This window comes from Lampetra planeri, chromosome 19 (genome assembly GCF_965212315.1).
Source record: "Lampetra planeri chromosome 19, kcLamPlan1.2.h2, whole genome shotgun sequence".
Taxonomy (NCBI): domain Eukaryota; kingdom Metazoa; phylum Chordata; class Hyperoartia; order Petromyzontiformes; family Petromyzontidae; genus Lampetra; species Lampetra planeri.
Genome location: NC_136125.1, coordinates 9762717 through 9776017, shown reverse-complemented (window position 1 = coordinate 9776017; position 13301 = coordinate 9762717). Strand labels below are relative to the sequence as shown.

The 13301-nt window shown below is 46.1% G+C and overlaps 1 protein-coding gene across 1 annotated transcript in view; it reads right to left on the bottom strand.

Annotated features, from left to right (window-relative positions):
- The window catches only part of LOC144724085 (FRAS1-related extracellular matrix protein 2-like), a 130337-nt gene that overhangs the window by 58872 nt on the left and 58164 nt on the right, over nt 1-13301 (bottom strand). Inside the window, exons 3-5 of the mRNA XM_078602951.1 lie at nt 12991-13137; nt 7749-7979; nt 5537-5662 (exon numbers count right to left, since the gene is read on the bottom strand). Of these exons, the coding sequence (XP_078459077.1) occupies nt 5537-5662; nt 7749-7979; nt 12991-13137 (504 nt within the window). The remainder of the gene's footprint in view (nt 1-5536; nt 5663-7748; nt 7980-12990; nt 13138-13301) is intronic.

The following is a 13301-nucleotide window of genomic DNA, read 5'->3' as shown; positions in this document are numbered from 1 at the left end:
GCAACAGCTGTGTCGGAGGTCGTCGTACGCGGCGGCGGTGGTGGCGGAGCGTGCGTCAGCACCGTCGTCGTGATCATCACTGCCGATGAACAAAAGCCCGATTGGAATGGTGCAGGAAGACCTCCATCCAGCGGTGGATTGACCAAGGGTTGTAAGTTATAATGATAATGGCCATTTTAAATCCGTTGCCAGGTAATATCAATTCCAAAATGCAATCTCGTAGAAAAAACTCATCACGTGCTTGTTGTGCAGCATTGTGGGTAATACATCAATCACACCGCTGTCCTTCCATAGGTGCACACGTTTCAAATTCAGTTTCCCTGCTCAGACCAGCAAAAAAGGGTCGCACTCACCCCCACCAGATGCCCGATGCCAGCGCGTGGCAAGTCCACATTCTCATGCCGGCAGCTAGTTTATCTCTACAGGACGGCCGCCACTGCGGCGTGCTGTCGCTCACCTTGCGGTGACTTATCAGGTCAGCAAGGGCGGATAAAAAAAAGTCAAAGGGTCTGTCTCAGGTGGGAACGTGAGTGGGAGGACAGTCCAATCCTCGCACGTACATTGTGAGCCCGCAGATGCCACGAGTGGATTACCTTTTCACAATACCCACGCAGGAATCCGCACGTATTGTATTAATTAACAATTTTAGGGGCCCTTGTCAATCCGCGAGTGGAAGGAGACTTCGCCCTGCCGTGTCAGTCATGGGGGCTGTTTGACCGTACTTCACCGTGCTGGTCAGTGCGGGTCGATGAAAGGGGGAATCCAGGATTGGTTTCAGATATCGCTCGCCGCCGACTCGAGCCGTTACTGGGAATTAATATTCAGGTCGCAGGGTTTCATAGCAGAGCGCGCACCACCGCTCCAGCCACCCCAAATGTATACAGACACGCGATGCTTTTTTTTTTACATTCCTCAAGTTTACTGACTGACAAAACCAGTGCTGCTATTATTACTCGATGTCAAAGAAGTGCCCATTGAATTGGTGGGCCCTAGAACGGGTATGTGGTTTGTTGCATGTCTTCAGGGTATAAAGCAAAGCCACACTGATGATTAGCAGCATAAAGGTCATTTGTGGCAAAACCATTCCGAGGCAGCATAGATGTCTGGCTTGCTAAAGCGTGTTTTATGAGAGCTGCCACTCACACGCGAGTGTAAAATCAAATTTAAAATGTTTCTCAGCCCTCTGTCGAGTCAATACCGGTTGAAGGCTTCCCCACATCACGTTGGGTATGGCGGTTGTTTAACCTCACTTTTCCATGCTAAATTTCGATTTAAAGCTTTCGTGACTGCAGGGATTCATCTTCTTGGTTCTTTCGGTAAAGTCACGTAGAAGGGAAGTAATAAATAATAAAAATAAAACATAATAAAATAAAATAATATTATGTTTTATTTTTATTATTTTACTACTTCCCTTCTACGTGACTTTACCGAAAGAACCAAGAAGATTCTCCATGCTAGTAATTGCAAGTTGGTGAAGACGAGCCCCATGATTGTTTCAGATATCACTTGCCACTGGGATGTTAGCCGTAGCCAGGATTCGAACTCACGGTGCATTGCGCTCACCATTTCACCACCGCTCCACCGCCTGTAGTTGTGCAGCTGAGTTAACACACTGATGAGCTCATGTGGTTATTAAACTACTTAAAAAATATAGATATTTTACCAGGTTAGGCCCACTGAGCTATGTAGCTGTTTTTCAGAAGTGACCCGCCCACAAATGATAGCTCAACGAAGCGGTTTATCGCGTGGAAATGTATAGCAGCCAAATGCTCTAAGCGCGTGATGTTGATTCTAAATGTGGAGGGAAAAACCGGAGGGCCCAGAGAAAAAACCCACACGGGCGTCAGGGTCGAGACCGAACTCGTGACCTCCTGCACACCAGGCGAGGTAGTTAACACCTCGCCACCGTGAATACGTAGTACATGGTCTACATTGTGCGTGCGGGACAACCCTCTCGCCTACTCCCCGGGCGAACATACTTTTGCCGAAGAACAAAAGCGGAGAGAGGGGTGAGTTGAAGAATACAACATCGAGATATCAGCACGAGTGCGACAGTGAGAGCGACGGCCGAGAGACAGCGAATGAAACGGAAGAAAAAAAACAGAACGTGGAAGATAATGAAAATTGTGAGAGAAATAGACAAAAGAGAGGGACAGGGAGGGAGGGAGGGAGAGACAGACACCCAAACAAACGCGTGTCACCCGTGCCGCAAACTGCCTGGGGAGCAGATTAGGGCGAGCGGGGAAATTCAGACGCGTGAAACTCTCACTGTAAAGAGCAGATTCCAACGCCGCACTGCACTGCACTCGCTGCTGCACTGCGCTGCACACGCCGCACTGCGCTGCACACGCCGCACTGCGCTGCACACGCTGCTGCACACGCTGCTGCACACGCTGCTGCACTCGCTGCTGCACTCGCTGCTGCACTGCGCTGCACACGCTGCTGCACACGCTGCTGCACACGCTGCTGCACTCGCTGCTGCACTCGCTGCTGCACTGCGCTGCACACGCTGCTGCACTGCGGGCCCTGTTGCGTGAGCGAGCCCCGTGTTTTTCTTCCACGCGGGTTTCGCAAAAAGGCTTCAGAGTGAAAACTTGACGCGGCATCAAGTTTAACCCGCTCGTCATCCCCCCCACCCCCCCTCGTGGCCTCGTCGCAAGCACAGCCTGTTCAACCGCACACGTCTCATTCGTCACGGTGATAATAAAATTTTTTTTTTACCAAGTAAGGCCCATTCAGCTATATAGCGTTTCTTCATAAGTGACCTGGCCACAAATGATAGATCCAACAAATGGCTTATTGCGTGGAATTTTATAACAGGAAAATACTCGAAACGCATGTTTCTAAATGAATGTGGAGGGAAAAAACGAAGGACACGGAGAAAAATCCACGCGACCACCGGAAAGGGCATGCAAACTTCAAATTTGCAGCAGACGTCAGGGTTGGGATCGACCCTTGGGCCTCCTGTATACCAAGCGGCGAGGCAGTGAATGTCTCACCACCGTGGCGGCCCAGTTAAGGTGAGGGCCACATGCGAGGTGTGGCCGTTAATGCTGCTAAATTTAATAAGATTGAAAAATAATGGTCATCGTCTATGTGAAAAGAGAAACCGATAAGTGTAACGAAAAAGCGCCGATGGCAATTTAATATAAGCTGCGTGAGCAGTACACTTTATATACACGATATTAAATTACACTCCTTTGTCAATGAACTACTGAACGAAGGCCTCCCCAGGCTGCGTCGGTCATTTGGCCATACTTCACCACGCTGGTCAATGGGGATTAGTGAAGGGGCAGCCTGCGAACGTTTCAGATATCGCTCACCACTGATGTTAGACACGACCGCGAATTAAACACTGGTGACTCGATTCGTAGTGACGAAGTACTTTCATCAGTGAAAATATTCCTCTTTGAAAAATACATCGGAGGCCAAATACTGACTCAGGACATTGCGCGTCAGTGTTCTAGAAAGAAAAAAAACCCACTAAATTTACTTAAACTATCAAGTTCAGCTAATTTTACTCATTCATCTTAATGCATCAAAGCGATAGATCATAGCCACACGATGAATGGCCGTTATTTTTTTTTACGAAAAAAAAACCGTGAAGGGTTAGAGAAATGTATTAAGTTAATTTTTTTTTATGAAACACACACTCCTGACTTGCTGCTTTACTGTATGTTCAGGGGCTTGTTTTTATCAATTTGTCTGAAATATTATATTTATACTATACATTTGCTCGGGTAGCATTTGCCTACCATGGATTGCCCCTGGAAATGTGTCAAAGATGTGAGCCCTTTCTGAAAAGGGCTTTCTTTTACACGAAGCAGATATGGCCAGCGAAACTAGAGAGAAATCGTATTTATCCAATCATGGCCCTAGACAGCCCTTCATCGTCAAATGAGATCGGTCAGTTGCTGTCAATGCTCGTCTCTGTAAAGCTAAACGGCAACCGCTGAAGAATGTGGTCTCAGGCAATGCGAGGTCACTGGAGCTCTCCGACGAAAGTTTAATCAATGCTGCAGCACAACGCACGCAACATTCACCCAATTGTCTACTCGTTCCAAAATGTCATTCATTAATTAAAGTCAACGGAACGTTTGGGAATACACACGAACGGTAGGGAGGTTTTACTTTAAAATATGATTCTGTGCATGCACACCCTCATGCTGTGAAATAACGTAAAATAATGATGATGATGATGATAATATTATTTTAAAGCAACTGTGTCAATCCACTGCTGGATGAAGGCATCCCAATGCTGTGTCAGTTGTGAGATTGTTTGGTCATACTTCACCACGGCGGTGAGCGCAGATTGATTAAGGGGGAGCCCTGAAATGATTCAAGATATCGCTCACATAGCTGGCTCAAGTAACTTTGAGCATGACCTTTAACCCCGCTCAGTAGTTTACATATCCAAATATATACATGTTTTATGCATGCAATGATTCACCCCACAGAAAGCTGATGAATTGCCATGATTAGTGGTCATGATTCAATTCAAGAATATTTGCTATGTCTCATTTGTACCATCTTGTTTGCTTTGTTTCCCACGGTTTTGCATGAATTGTAAATAATTGAGTCTTAAACATGATTCAATTTTATTTTATTTTATACCTACGTGACTTTACCGAAAGAACCAAAGAGTATGGATTCCTGCAGTCACGAAAGCTTCAAATCAAGCATGATTCCATGAATGCATTGTGAACATAAAAAAATAAATTTGAAATCGATTAATCAATGGTTTAATACTTGCCTTCAAATTTGTATATTTTATAACGCGAATAATAAAATGTGTTGCCTATTCACGAGAAGTATTCCGCAGTGTATTCCACGACTGTAGATTGCAGGGCTCTAAGTAAGCTGCCTTTCAGTCACTCATTTCCATAACAAGGACATACGACCCATGTTCACCCAACGAAGACACCTCGATGCCTTCTCTGTCATTGTCTTTCTGCCAGTTGCCTTCATGATCAACTGGACACTTCACCTGAAACGTTTGCCTGAGATCGGGCTGTTGGTCATCGTCTGTACCTCATTCGATTGTTACTTTTCACGTTCTCCTTCACGGCAATGTGCCGTTAGCATGTGCGGAGATTGTATCACTGCCAACGACACTCACCTGACGTGGTGGACGCCACTTGACACGGTTATAATCGTGAAGTAAAAACAAGCCCACTGATCGGTGCCTAACTGGGTCTGAAAGGGGATTGGTTAGAGGCGGGGGAATTTAAGGAGACTGGAGGAGAAATACAAAGTGGAAAGAGCGGGGAACTGAGGATGATTGACAGGGTGGACGGTTGGAATCCGTTCGGAAAAGTGGAAGGTGATTGGCTGGAGGAAAAGTGCTTAGCTTCTGAGATCCCCTGAGATGGGGTGCAACCATGGATTTTATCGGCCTGGGCAGGCCTGATTTGTCATCAAATATATTCCAGAGCCGCCCCCAAGCCTCAACTTCTAGAGAGCCCTGGCTGCAATGACGCCGCGGTTTTTAGGCAACACCGTAAGATAATTGAGACATGCGTGTCCGGCGTGTCACCTTGGTGGGTGTAGCAGATGACCATGAGCTCCTGAGAAACGTCCCCGGAGCGTCGGATGGGAATGAGCAGCTCTCCAATGTCCTCCTCAATTTTATACTCCGCCTGCGGTATGTACACCGTGGACTCTGCGGTCAAAAGAGAGGAACAGCGTACGCGTCGATTAATTGTGGAACAACAATTGTCAAGCGTCGCGAGTCGAGAGTGTCGACCCGGTCACCAGTGACTGCACCAAAAATAAATATACAAGATTCGGTTCTGCTCTTCATTTCGCGAAGTTCCGATGACAGAAATTGAAATATCTGTTTGAGTGTCGTGCAACGAACATTAACTCTCATATGCAGAGGAGGTGGGAAAGTGCCGCCCTCTACTTTGTAGGCCAGAGGTCACTTGAAGGTGGTCTCAGCGGTAGCTCTGTAATATCCGCTTCCATGGGTTTGTTCGCTAACACAAAGAATTGCAACTGCTCTGCGAGAGATGAGAACGTTTTCTCGAGTCTCATGGCGTGACGCCAAAAGGACAATTTGGATAAAATGGGGTGGCGGAGGTGAAAATAAATCTAAAAAAAACAATTGAAGTCAGAAGGGGAATATTTTTTTTATAGAAGATTCTGTGGTGTCCATGTGATGAGAGTTAACGTTGAGAATGCCACTTCAGCAAAGCGGACACTTTCTCAAACCAAGCGTTTAATGAGGCTTAGGAAATGTTTTGTTTGGAAAGTAGGAGTTGGGAAGCCTTAGCTTAAATCTCCAAGCCACAAATGTCCAGGGTGTACCAACTGTTATGTGTTTTGCATCACTCTTTATGCAGTGAAATCTGCATGTGCACCAAATGTGTGCTGAAACAGCTATGACAGTGTATTCCGCGAAATGGTAAAACCTCATTATTAATGTAATATCCAGCGTAACTGTAAACCCTTGTTAATAATGTACATTATTTATTTTTAGCGAAATTACATTTCTGTCTGTTCTGTAATTGAAATAAGCGGGCATCAAAAACATTTCAATGTAATGTTATGAGAGTCCACTTTTGGCAAACGTCTAGCTTGAAACGGCCTTTGATTCTTGAACCATATTTGTTGGAGATGTATTAACCGATAGACATTCTATAATTATACTCTTTGGTTCTTTCGGTAAAGTCACGTAGGTAGAAAAAAAACAGATCACGACGTTTCGATCGCAACGCAAGCAATCGTCATCAAGATTATATAATTAATTAAAAATTCGCCTTCGACTGTCTGACACCTGGGCATTGTATCTCAGGTGTGATCTATCATAATCATTACTATTATAAACCTGTGCATGGCATAACAATGCCTAACTCTCGCCTTGGCAGGGGTGTGACATGGATGCCTTCGTGACCAATGTTATTCAACACATTCCTGCGGAGGGAGCTGGTAGGAACGTTGGGTTGCTCGGTCAATGGCCAGGGTCAACGGCGGCGTGGTGTATTCCGCAAATATGGCCGACTGTGAGAGCGGGCACAAGCCGGCGTGAGTAGGTTAAACGGTGAGTTTTATAAGGGCACCACGGGGTGACCAGCCCCTCCCCACCCAGCCCTAGCCCTCCCACCCCCCACCCAGCCCCACCCAGCCCCACCCTCCCCACCCAGCCCCTCCCCACCCAGCCCCTCCCCACCCTCCCCACCCAGCCCCTCCCCACCCAGCCCCTCCCTCCCCACCCAGCCCCTCCCTGCACGACGGACGGACGGGCACAATAATCCCCTGTGGGCTGGTGTAACCAGGAGGTTCCTACCAGTATAATAAAGGTTTTTGGGTTAGGTCGCCGCATTTGTGGGTGCTGGAAGCCCACTGCCGCTAAAGGAAGAGCCATCCCTTCTAAATTCTTAAACTCAACCGAGGGATGGGGGCATTGCACAGGAGGCGTAACAGCCGACTGTGCATTTTGCTTAAAGCGAAACACTCCGCAGAATCAGTAATAAATGGTATCATTCGCTTTTGTCTACCGTACATTCTGCTTGAGCATTCATTTAACGTATCTTTAGCAATGACCGTGCCGTGCACCCCTCCCTCCACCTCCTTCAGTTTTTTGTACGAATCCCGCCACGTATGTGCGTACGATGAACTTCTTTCACACCGTACGTAGCCAACCGTGCTCATCGGAGGCGCGATTAGCTGTCGACGAGCACAAACGAAGGTGCGCGAAAGCTATGACGACGGCAATGCAATGAGAAACAACCGAAACGGATCCTCACCGTCGCCCGGGTCCACTATATCCACGGTGGCGATGTCCGGGTACTCCAGGGCGGCCATCACGGGCTCCGAGAGCACGATCTGGAATGTCTCGGACGTCTCAAACTCGGCGTCGGCGAAGATGCGCACGCGCCACGTTCCGCTCGTCTGTCCCGGGTTGAACTGCACCTGCTTCTGAGCCTTCCCCTTGAAGTCCTTCTCCTTCTCCGCCGTGCCGTCACGCGTCCCGATGCCTGCGTGCGTGGCACCGCCGAGTCAGTCGCGAATTTGTACGCACGCACGTGGAACTTCTGTCGCACCCTGCGTAGCCAACCGCGCTAATCAGAGGTGCGGCGGAAGGTCAACAAACTAACCACGAAAAGCATTTCTGAAGAAATGAGTTTACATTTTTTCTAGATTTGAAGCTTTAGTGACTGCAAGGATTCATATTCTTAGGTTTTTTCGGTAAAGTCACGTAGATAAAAAATTAAAAAAAATTAAAAAATCCGATACGTCGTGATTTTTATTTTATTTTAATTTTACTTTTATTAATTTTAATTTTTTTGCACCTAAAAAAATGAGTTTACACACGAGATTTAAAAGTGCATAGCTCCAATGGCTTCCTGATATCGGACAGAAGAGCATTCCAGACGGCCGCAAAAGCGCACGATGCAGTGACCGTCGCCACATCCGCGCTCATTCCTCTCGTGCGCGGAAAGGCACAGATAACAGGATGGGTTTATAGCGTCGCTTCCCGGGACTCTTTATCCATGATAGCTGCGATTCATCGGAAGGACCTGCTGCCACTTCAAGGTCACTCTCCTTATCTGTGAACGAGTACGGATAATGGGAAGAATTGGATCCGCGGATAATAGGGTTTTTGCACGGACTGAATTGGGGGCAGTTTCCACTGTGGCTCATGCAATAGAAGATAAATGACATCAAACTGCCATGTTGCTGATTGCTGCCTGAATCGTCGCCCTGGACAAATCATTGTGCTTCCTGATATAAAACATTCAAAAGTAAATTGCTCATTGGTGTTACAAGTGGTTTGGTTAAATTAATTGTGAGCTGTATACATTCTCAATGATTTTATTTCCAGTATCTTGTTTCATAGGCAGGACACCAATCTGAGGTGGTCTTTACAAACGGAGATGCTGTGGATCAACATAAATGCGGGATTGTGATACATGCAGTGCGTAAACAAAATAAAACCTCACCACATTTGTCATTAGCATTGCCCGACAACAGAGTGTGCATAGTAAGCTTACGTGTCAGCCAATTACCTTCCTTTGCTTCGAGAAATCACCCTTGTTCAAAATTAATAGTGTGTTTTAAAATTTGCACTCATGCCGTAAAGTAACGTGCTAAATTATGCATACAATTAATTATAAATCTGAAGACTATTTCAAAGGCAATGTGGCACATCCATCGGTTCACAATGTATTCTCATTTAGAGGTCGGTTTATAAAAGTTACATGCACCGTGCCATGCTGGGGTGGCTATGCATTTTATTCTCATTAATAAAGAAAACTTGCCCCACATACTTTGAAATGCTGCGCTGCACTATATTTATTACACATTTGTATTACAAACTGGTTAACATGAACATTACCATTTAAAGAATATATCCCAACGTACGAATATATAAGACAAAGAAAATCGAGGGGCATTAATCACAGTTTTTCTTGATAACATAATTTTTGTTCTCTCCCACAACCCATCAGGAGTGGGGGGGGGGGATTAATCTCAACATTCCAGCTGGGAGGCTAAAGAGACTGCATTTTCTCAAGTCGCTGCAGCTAGGAAAGAGATAGATTAAAAAAAATAGGATGACCATAATTTAAGTTTTAACAATAACCAGCGATAATGTGAAGTACGCGCAGACATCATAATTTACAGGCCTTTGTCAATCCACTGCTGGATGAAGGCCTCCGCGTGCCGTGTCAGTCGTGACCCTTCGTGCGAGTGGCTGGAGGGGGAAGGTTCAGGAACGGTTCGGGTATCGATCGCCACTGGTGTGAGCCGTGAACTGGGAATCGAACTCACGTGACTGACTTCATAACCTGCACCACCGCTCCATACGCTCAGTGTGTAAGAAGCTAAAACAAAAGTAACTTGCATGATATTCACTGTCTCGTGTCTTTTTATTATTATTATTATTGAGCATTTAAAACAAAAATATTCTAAAAGGGTCGTTAAAATAAAAGGAAAAGCTTTATCTGTAAATAATACATTTGCGTGTTCGTTAAATCGTCGATTTCAATTATGAAAAAGAAACGGTACCAAGGAGAAGTCGATCCTAGTTCAGAAACAGAATATTTTTTTACCCTGGAGAAATCATATGAGCTACGAAGCTCTTTGTAACACAGGGCCAGTAGGGGTGGACCAGAAAGTTACAACAACAAACAATACAACAACTAGAGGAATGCAAGGTACAGGAAAGGTAAGCAAGTAACTACAAATACTTCATTTGAAACTAAACTTTTAATTTTATTTTACCAGGCAAAGCCCACTGAGCAGCGCAGTTCATTTTCAGAAGCGACCTGGCCACAAACGATAACTCAACGAAGTGGCTGATCGTGTGGGAATCTATAGCAGCCAAATCATCTAAATAATCTAGGTAACAAGAGTTTGTAGTGCAAAGCAGGAACCACTGCACCGTGCAAAGGACAGATAAACCATTTGTGGGGGAGGCAAAATCCACAAGGAGGCATGTAAAAATGGAAGAGTTAATGTGCTCTTGCTATGAAATAACAGCAAGAAGAGGTGATTCACTATGTTTGGGTCTAATATTATGAATTTGAGAAGAATTACGACCTGGACATGCTATGATAGTTTAGGGTTAAAAGTCATGAGTGTTTTGGAATTGTTAGTGTTTAGGATTTATTGAGGATTTGTTATTGGACTGTACATGCAGTGAAGTTATGAAAAGACTGCAAATGTTACCCAGTTCAGTGTATTTTTCTAGGGATACGATATAAAATATCTGTTCTATGTTGGCCGTATCCTTCAATCTCACTGTATGCATACGGATTGAGAAACTATTTTTGAAACCATATAAGTAAGCAAGCGCGGAAGAGTAGGCCAAATTATAGTCTAGAGCACCTTCTCATCGAAGTCCTTCCACCAATCACTGGCAGGACTACACCATGACCTTTTAACCTTTCAAACGTATTACTCCTCAGATTAGCACGCTTGGCTGCATACGGCCCGAAAGAAGTTCCAACATACGTACGCTACTCAGAATGTTTTCCACTGAAATGTCCTACCATTTCAAAACAACGTCTCTCGGACACTGCTCGAGTTTGAGACAGGGCGGGCAGCTTAAGCCACCGTAATCATTATTGTAACGAAGTGGCAACTGCCATCCTAGGTCGTGGGATTCGAGGCCTCTAAATGTCGGCTAAGCCGTCACGCCGGCGCGAGACTACCGCGGATCCGGGCGCAGGGAGGGCACCGGGCATTGCTCAGCGAAGCCCGTCTCGCCCGCACTCATCCGCTTACGGGGCCCACGGCCCAAGATCTCCGCCTCCACCTCCGCCCCCCCCCCAACTCCATCCCTGCCCGCTCGCTGCTCCTTGGGCGGCACGGGCTGCCACTGGATTAGCCCGGCGATTAGGCAAAAGCTGCTTAGGAACTGGATCCACGAACTAAATTAACGCAGGTGCAAAACAAGAAGCCAGCCCGGTTCGCGCTGCTGTGCCCGTGCAAGGGGGTCAAAGCGGCCGCAGGTCGGCAAGGGGCGCGCAGCCAGGCATGCAGCCAGCCTCGATGGATCTTCCTTGATGGAAAGCGTCCCCAAAATCGGGCGCATTTTCCATGGCCGGGGCTACGACCTCCGAGGTAATCAAAATAGAAAATGGGACACATCGTGGGAAGGAGAATATCGCGCAATGCCCAGCAGAGAGGGAACATTACGTGTAAATGCAGCGTCTTGAGCATTGTACTTTTCCACACATTACGTGTAAATGCAGCGTCTTGAGAATTGTACTTTTCCACACATTACGTGTAAATGCAGCGTCTTGAGCATTGTACTTTTCCACACATTACGTGTAAATGCAGTGTCTTGAGCATTGTACTTTTCCACACATTACGTGTAAATGCAGTGTCTTGAGCATTGTACTTTTCCACAACTGACCAAAACTGGGACAGATTTTTTTGTATTCCCTCAGAAGACTTACAGATTTCCCAGGAGAGTTTACCTCAAAAAGATATTTGACCCTGGTAAAACGAGGACAGCTGGCAACCAAAGTGTAAGTCGGCAAGGGAGCGCACGCAAGCGCTTAGCCCCGATTGCCGCTTGACAAACACATCTCTCAGCTGGGCGTACGCTGCATAGCGCACAGTGCAGTTGGGAGTGTTATTGTGCGCCCCAAAACTTGCTAAGCTGTGAATGGCCTCTCATAATTTGCCAGGCTTGAGTTTAGGTCATTCTTGGCCCTAAGCCAGGACAATATTTTGAATTCCCAAATTCCCACTAATGCTTATGAGTTTTGGTGGATCGTGCCCACTGCCGAAATTCTTCCAGCGCCCAAGGCAAAAACCTGCTCTGACTGAAGAGGAATTATATGCTGACAAGCGAGGCTCAGTAAGATTATATTCCAGTCCTGTGGGTAATCGTAGCCAAAGTGCAGCAGTCAGGAGCATCATACTGAAAAGTACACTCCCTGACCGTCCAGCCAAATAAATATCTGAGCATGTTTACTAAGCATGCTATTTATGGAGATGTCATGGAACACATCATCATTCACATTTTAGTGCAGAATTTTCTTCCTGGTATTATTGATACACAATTAACGTATTAATGCAACGACATCCACCCTATTCACCTACTCTCAACAAAACAGCACTCTCTGGCCAAATTATTTTTTGTATGACATTGCTCGTTTACCTGGAAAATGATTCTGTGTAATGGCTCGGGTTGCCACCTCTGAGGTACAAAACACTGGAACATGTCACGGGAAAAGGAATACCTCACGATAGCAGAAAAGGTGAGAATAACGTTCCAGTATATTTAAATGCGTTGTCTGGAGTGCTGTAGTATTATGCAAAATCCAATAACTGGCACTTTCAATACGATTTAGAGATACCCCACGACAAAGCTACCTCGAGAAGTGAATTCAAATCAATTAACTTTTTGCCTAAACACGTGGCACACTTCTGGCACAAATCGGCCACCCAGATTTAAAAAATAAAAAAATCCTTGCAAAACCAAAACGGGTGGCATCCGTGGTTGTGTCCGTTCTGCTGGTTGGCACTCACTGATGAAGGAGGTCTCGCCGAGATATCCCCGTCGCTTGAGCACCACCTCCAAGTACTTGGCGTCCTCGTCCACCAGGTAGTACTCACGCTCCAGGGAAATCCACGCCCAGTTGAGCCGGAAAGGCTGCTTCTTCAGCTTGTTCCCACCTGAACACAAAGCAAGACTTAGTGACGGCCTCGTAGCTGACTGCGCTTTCTGAGCTCCGTGTCTTGGGCTCGGGTTATAAATAATTAACGAAACAATCTCGATTTGAAGCTTTCGTGACTGCAGGAATCTATACTCTTTGGTTCTTTCGGTAAAGTCACGGAGG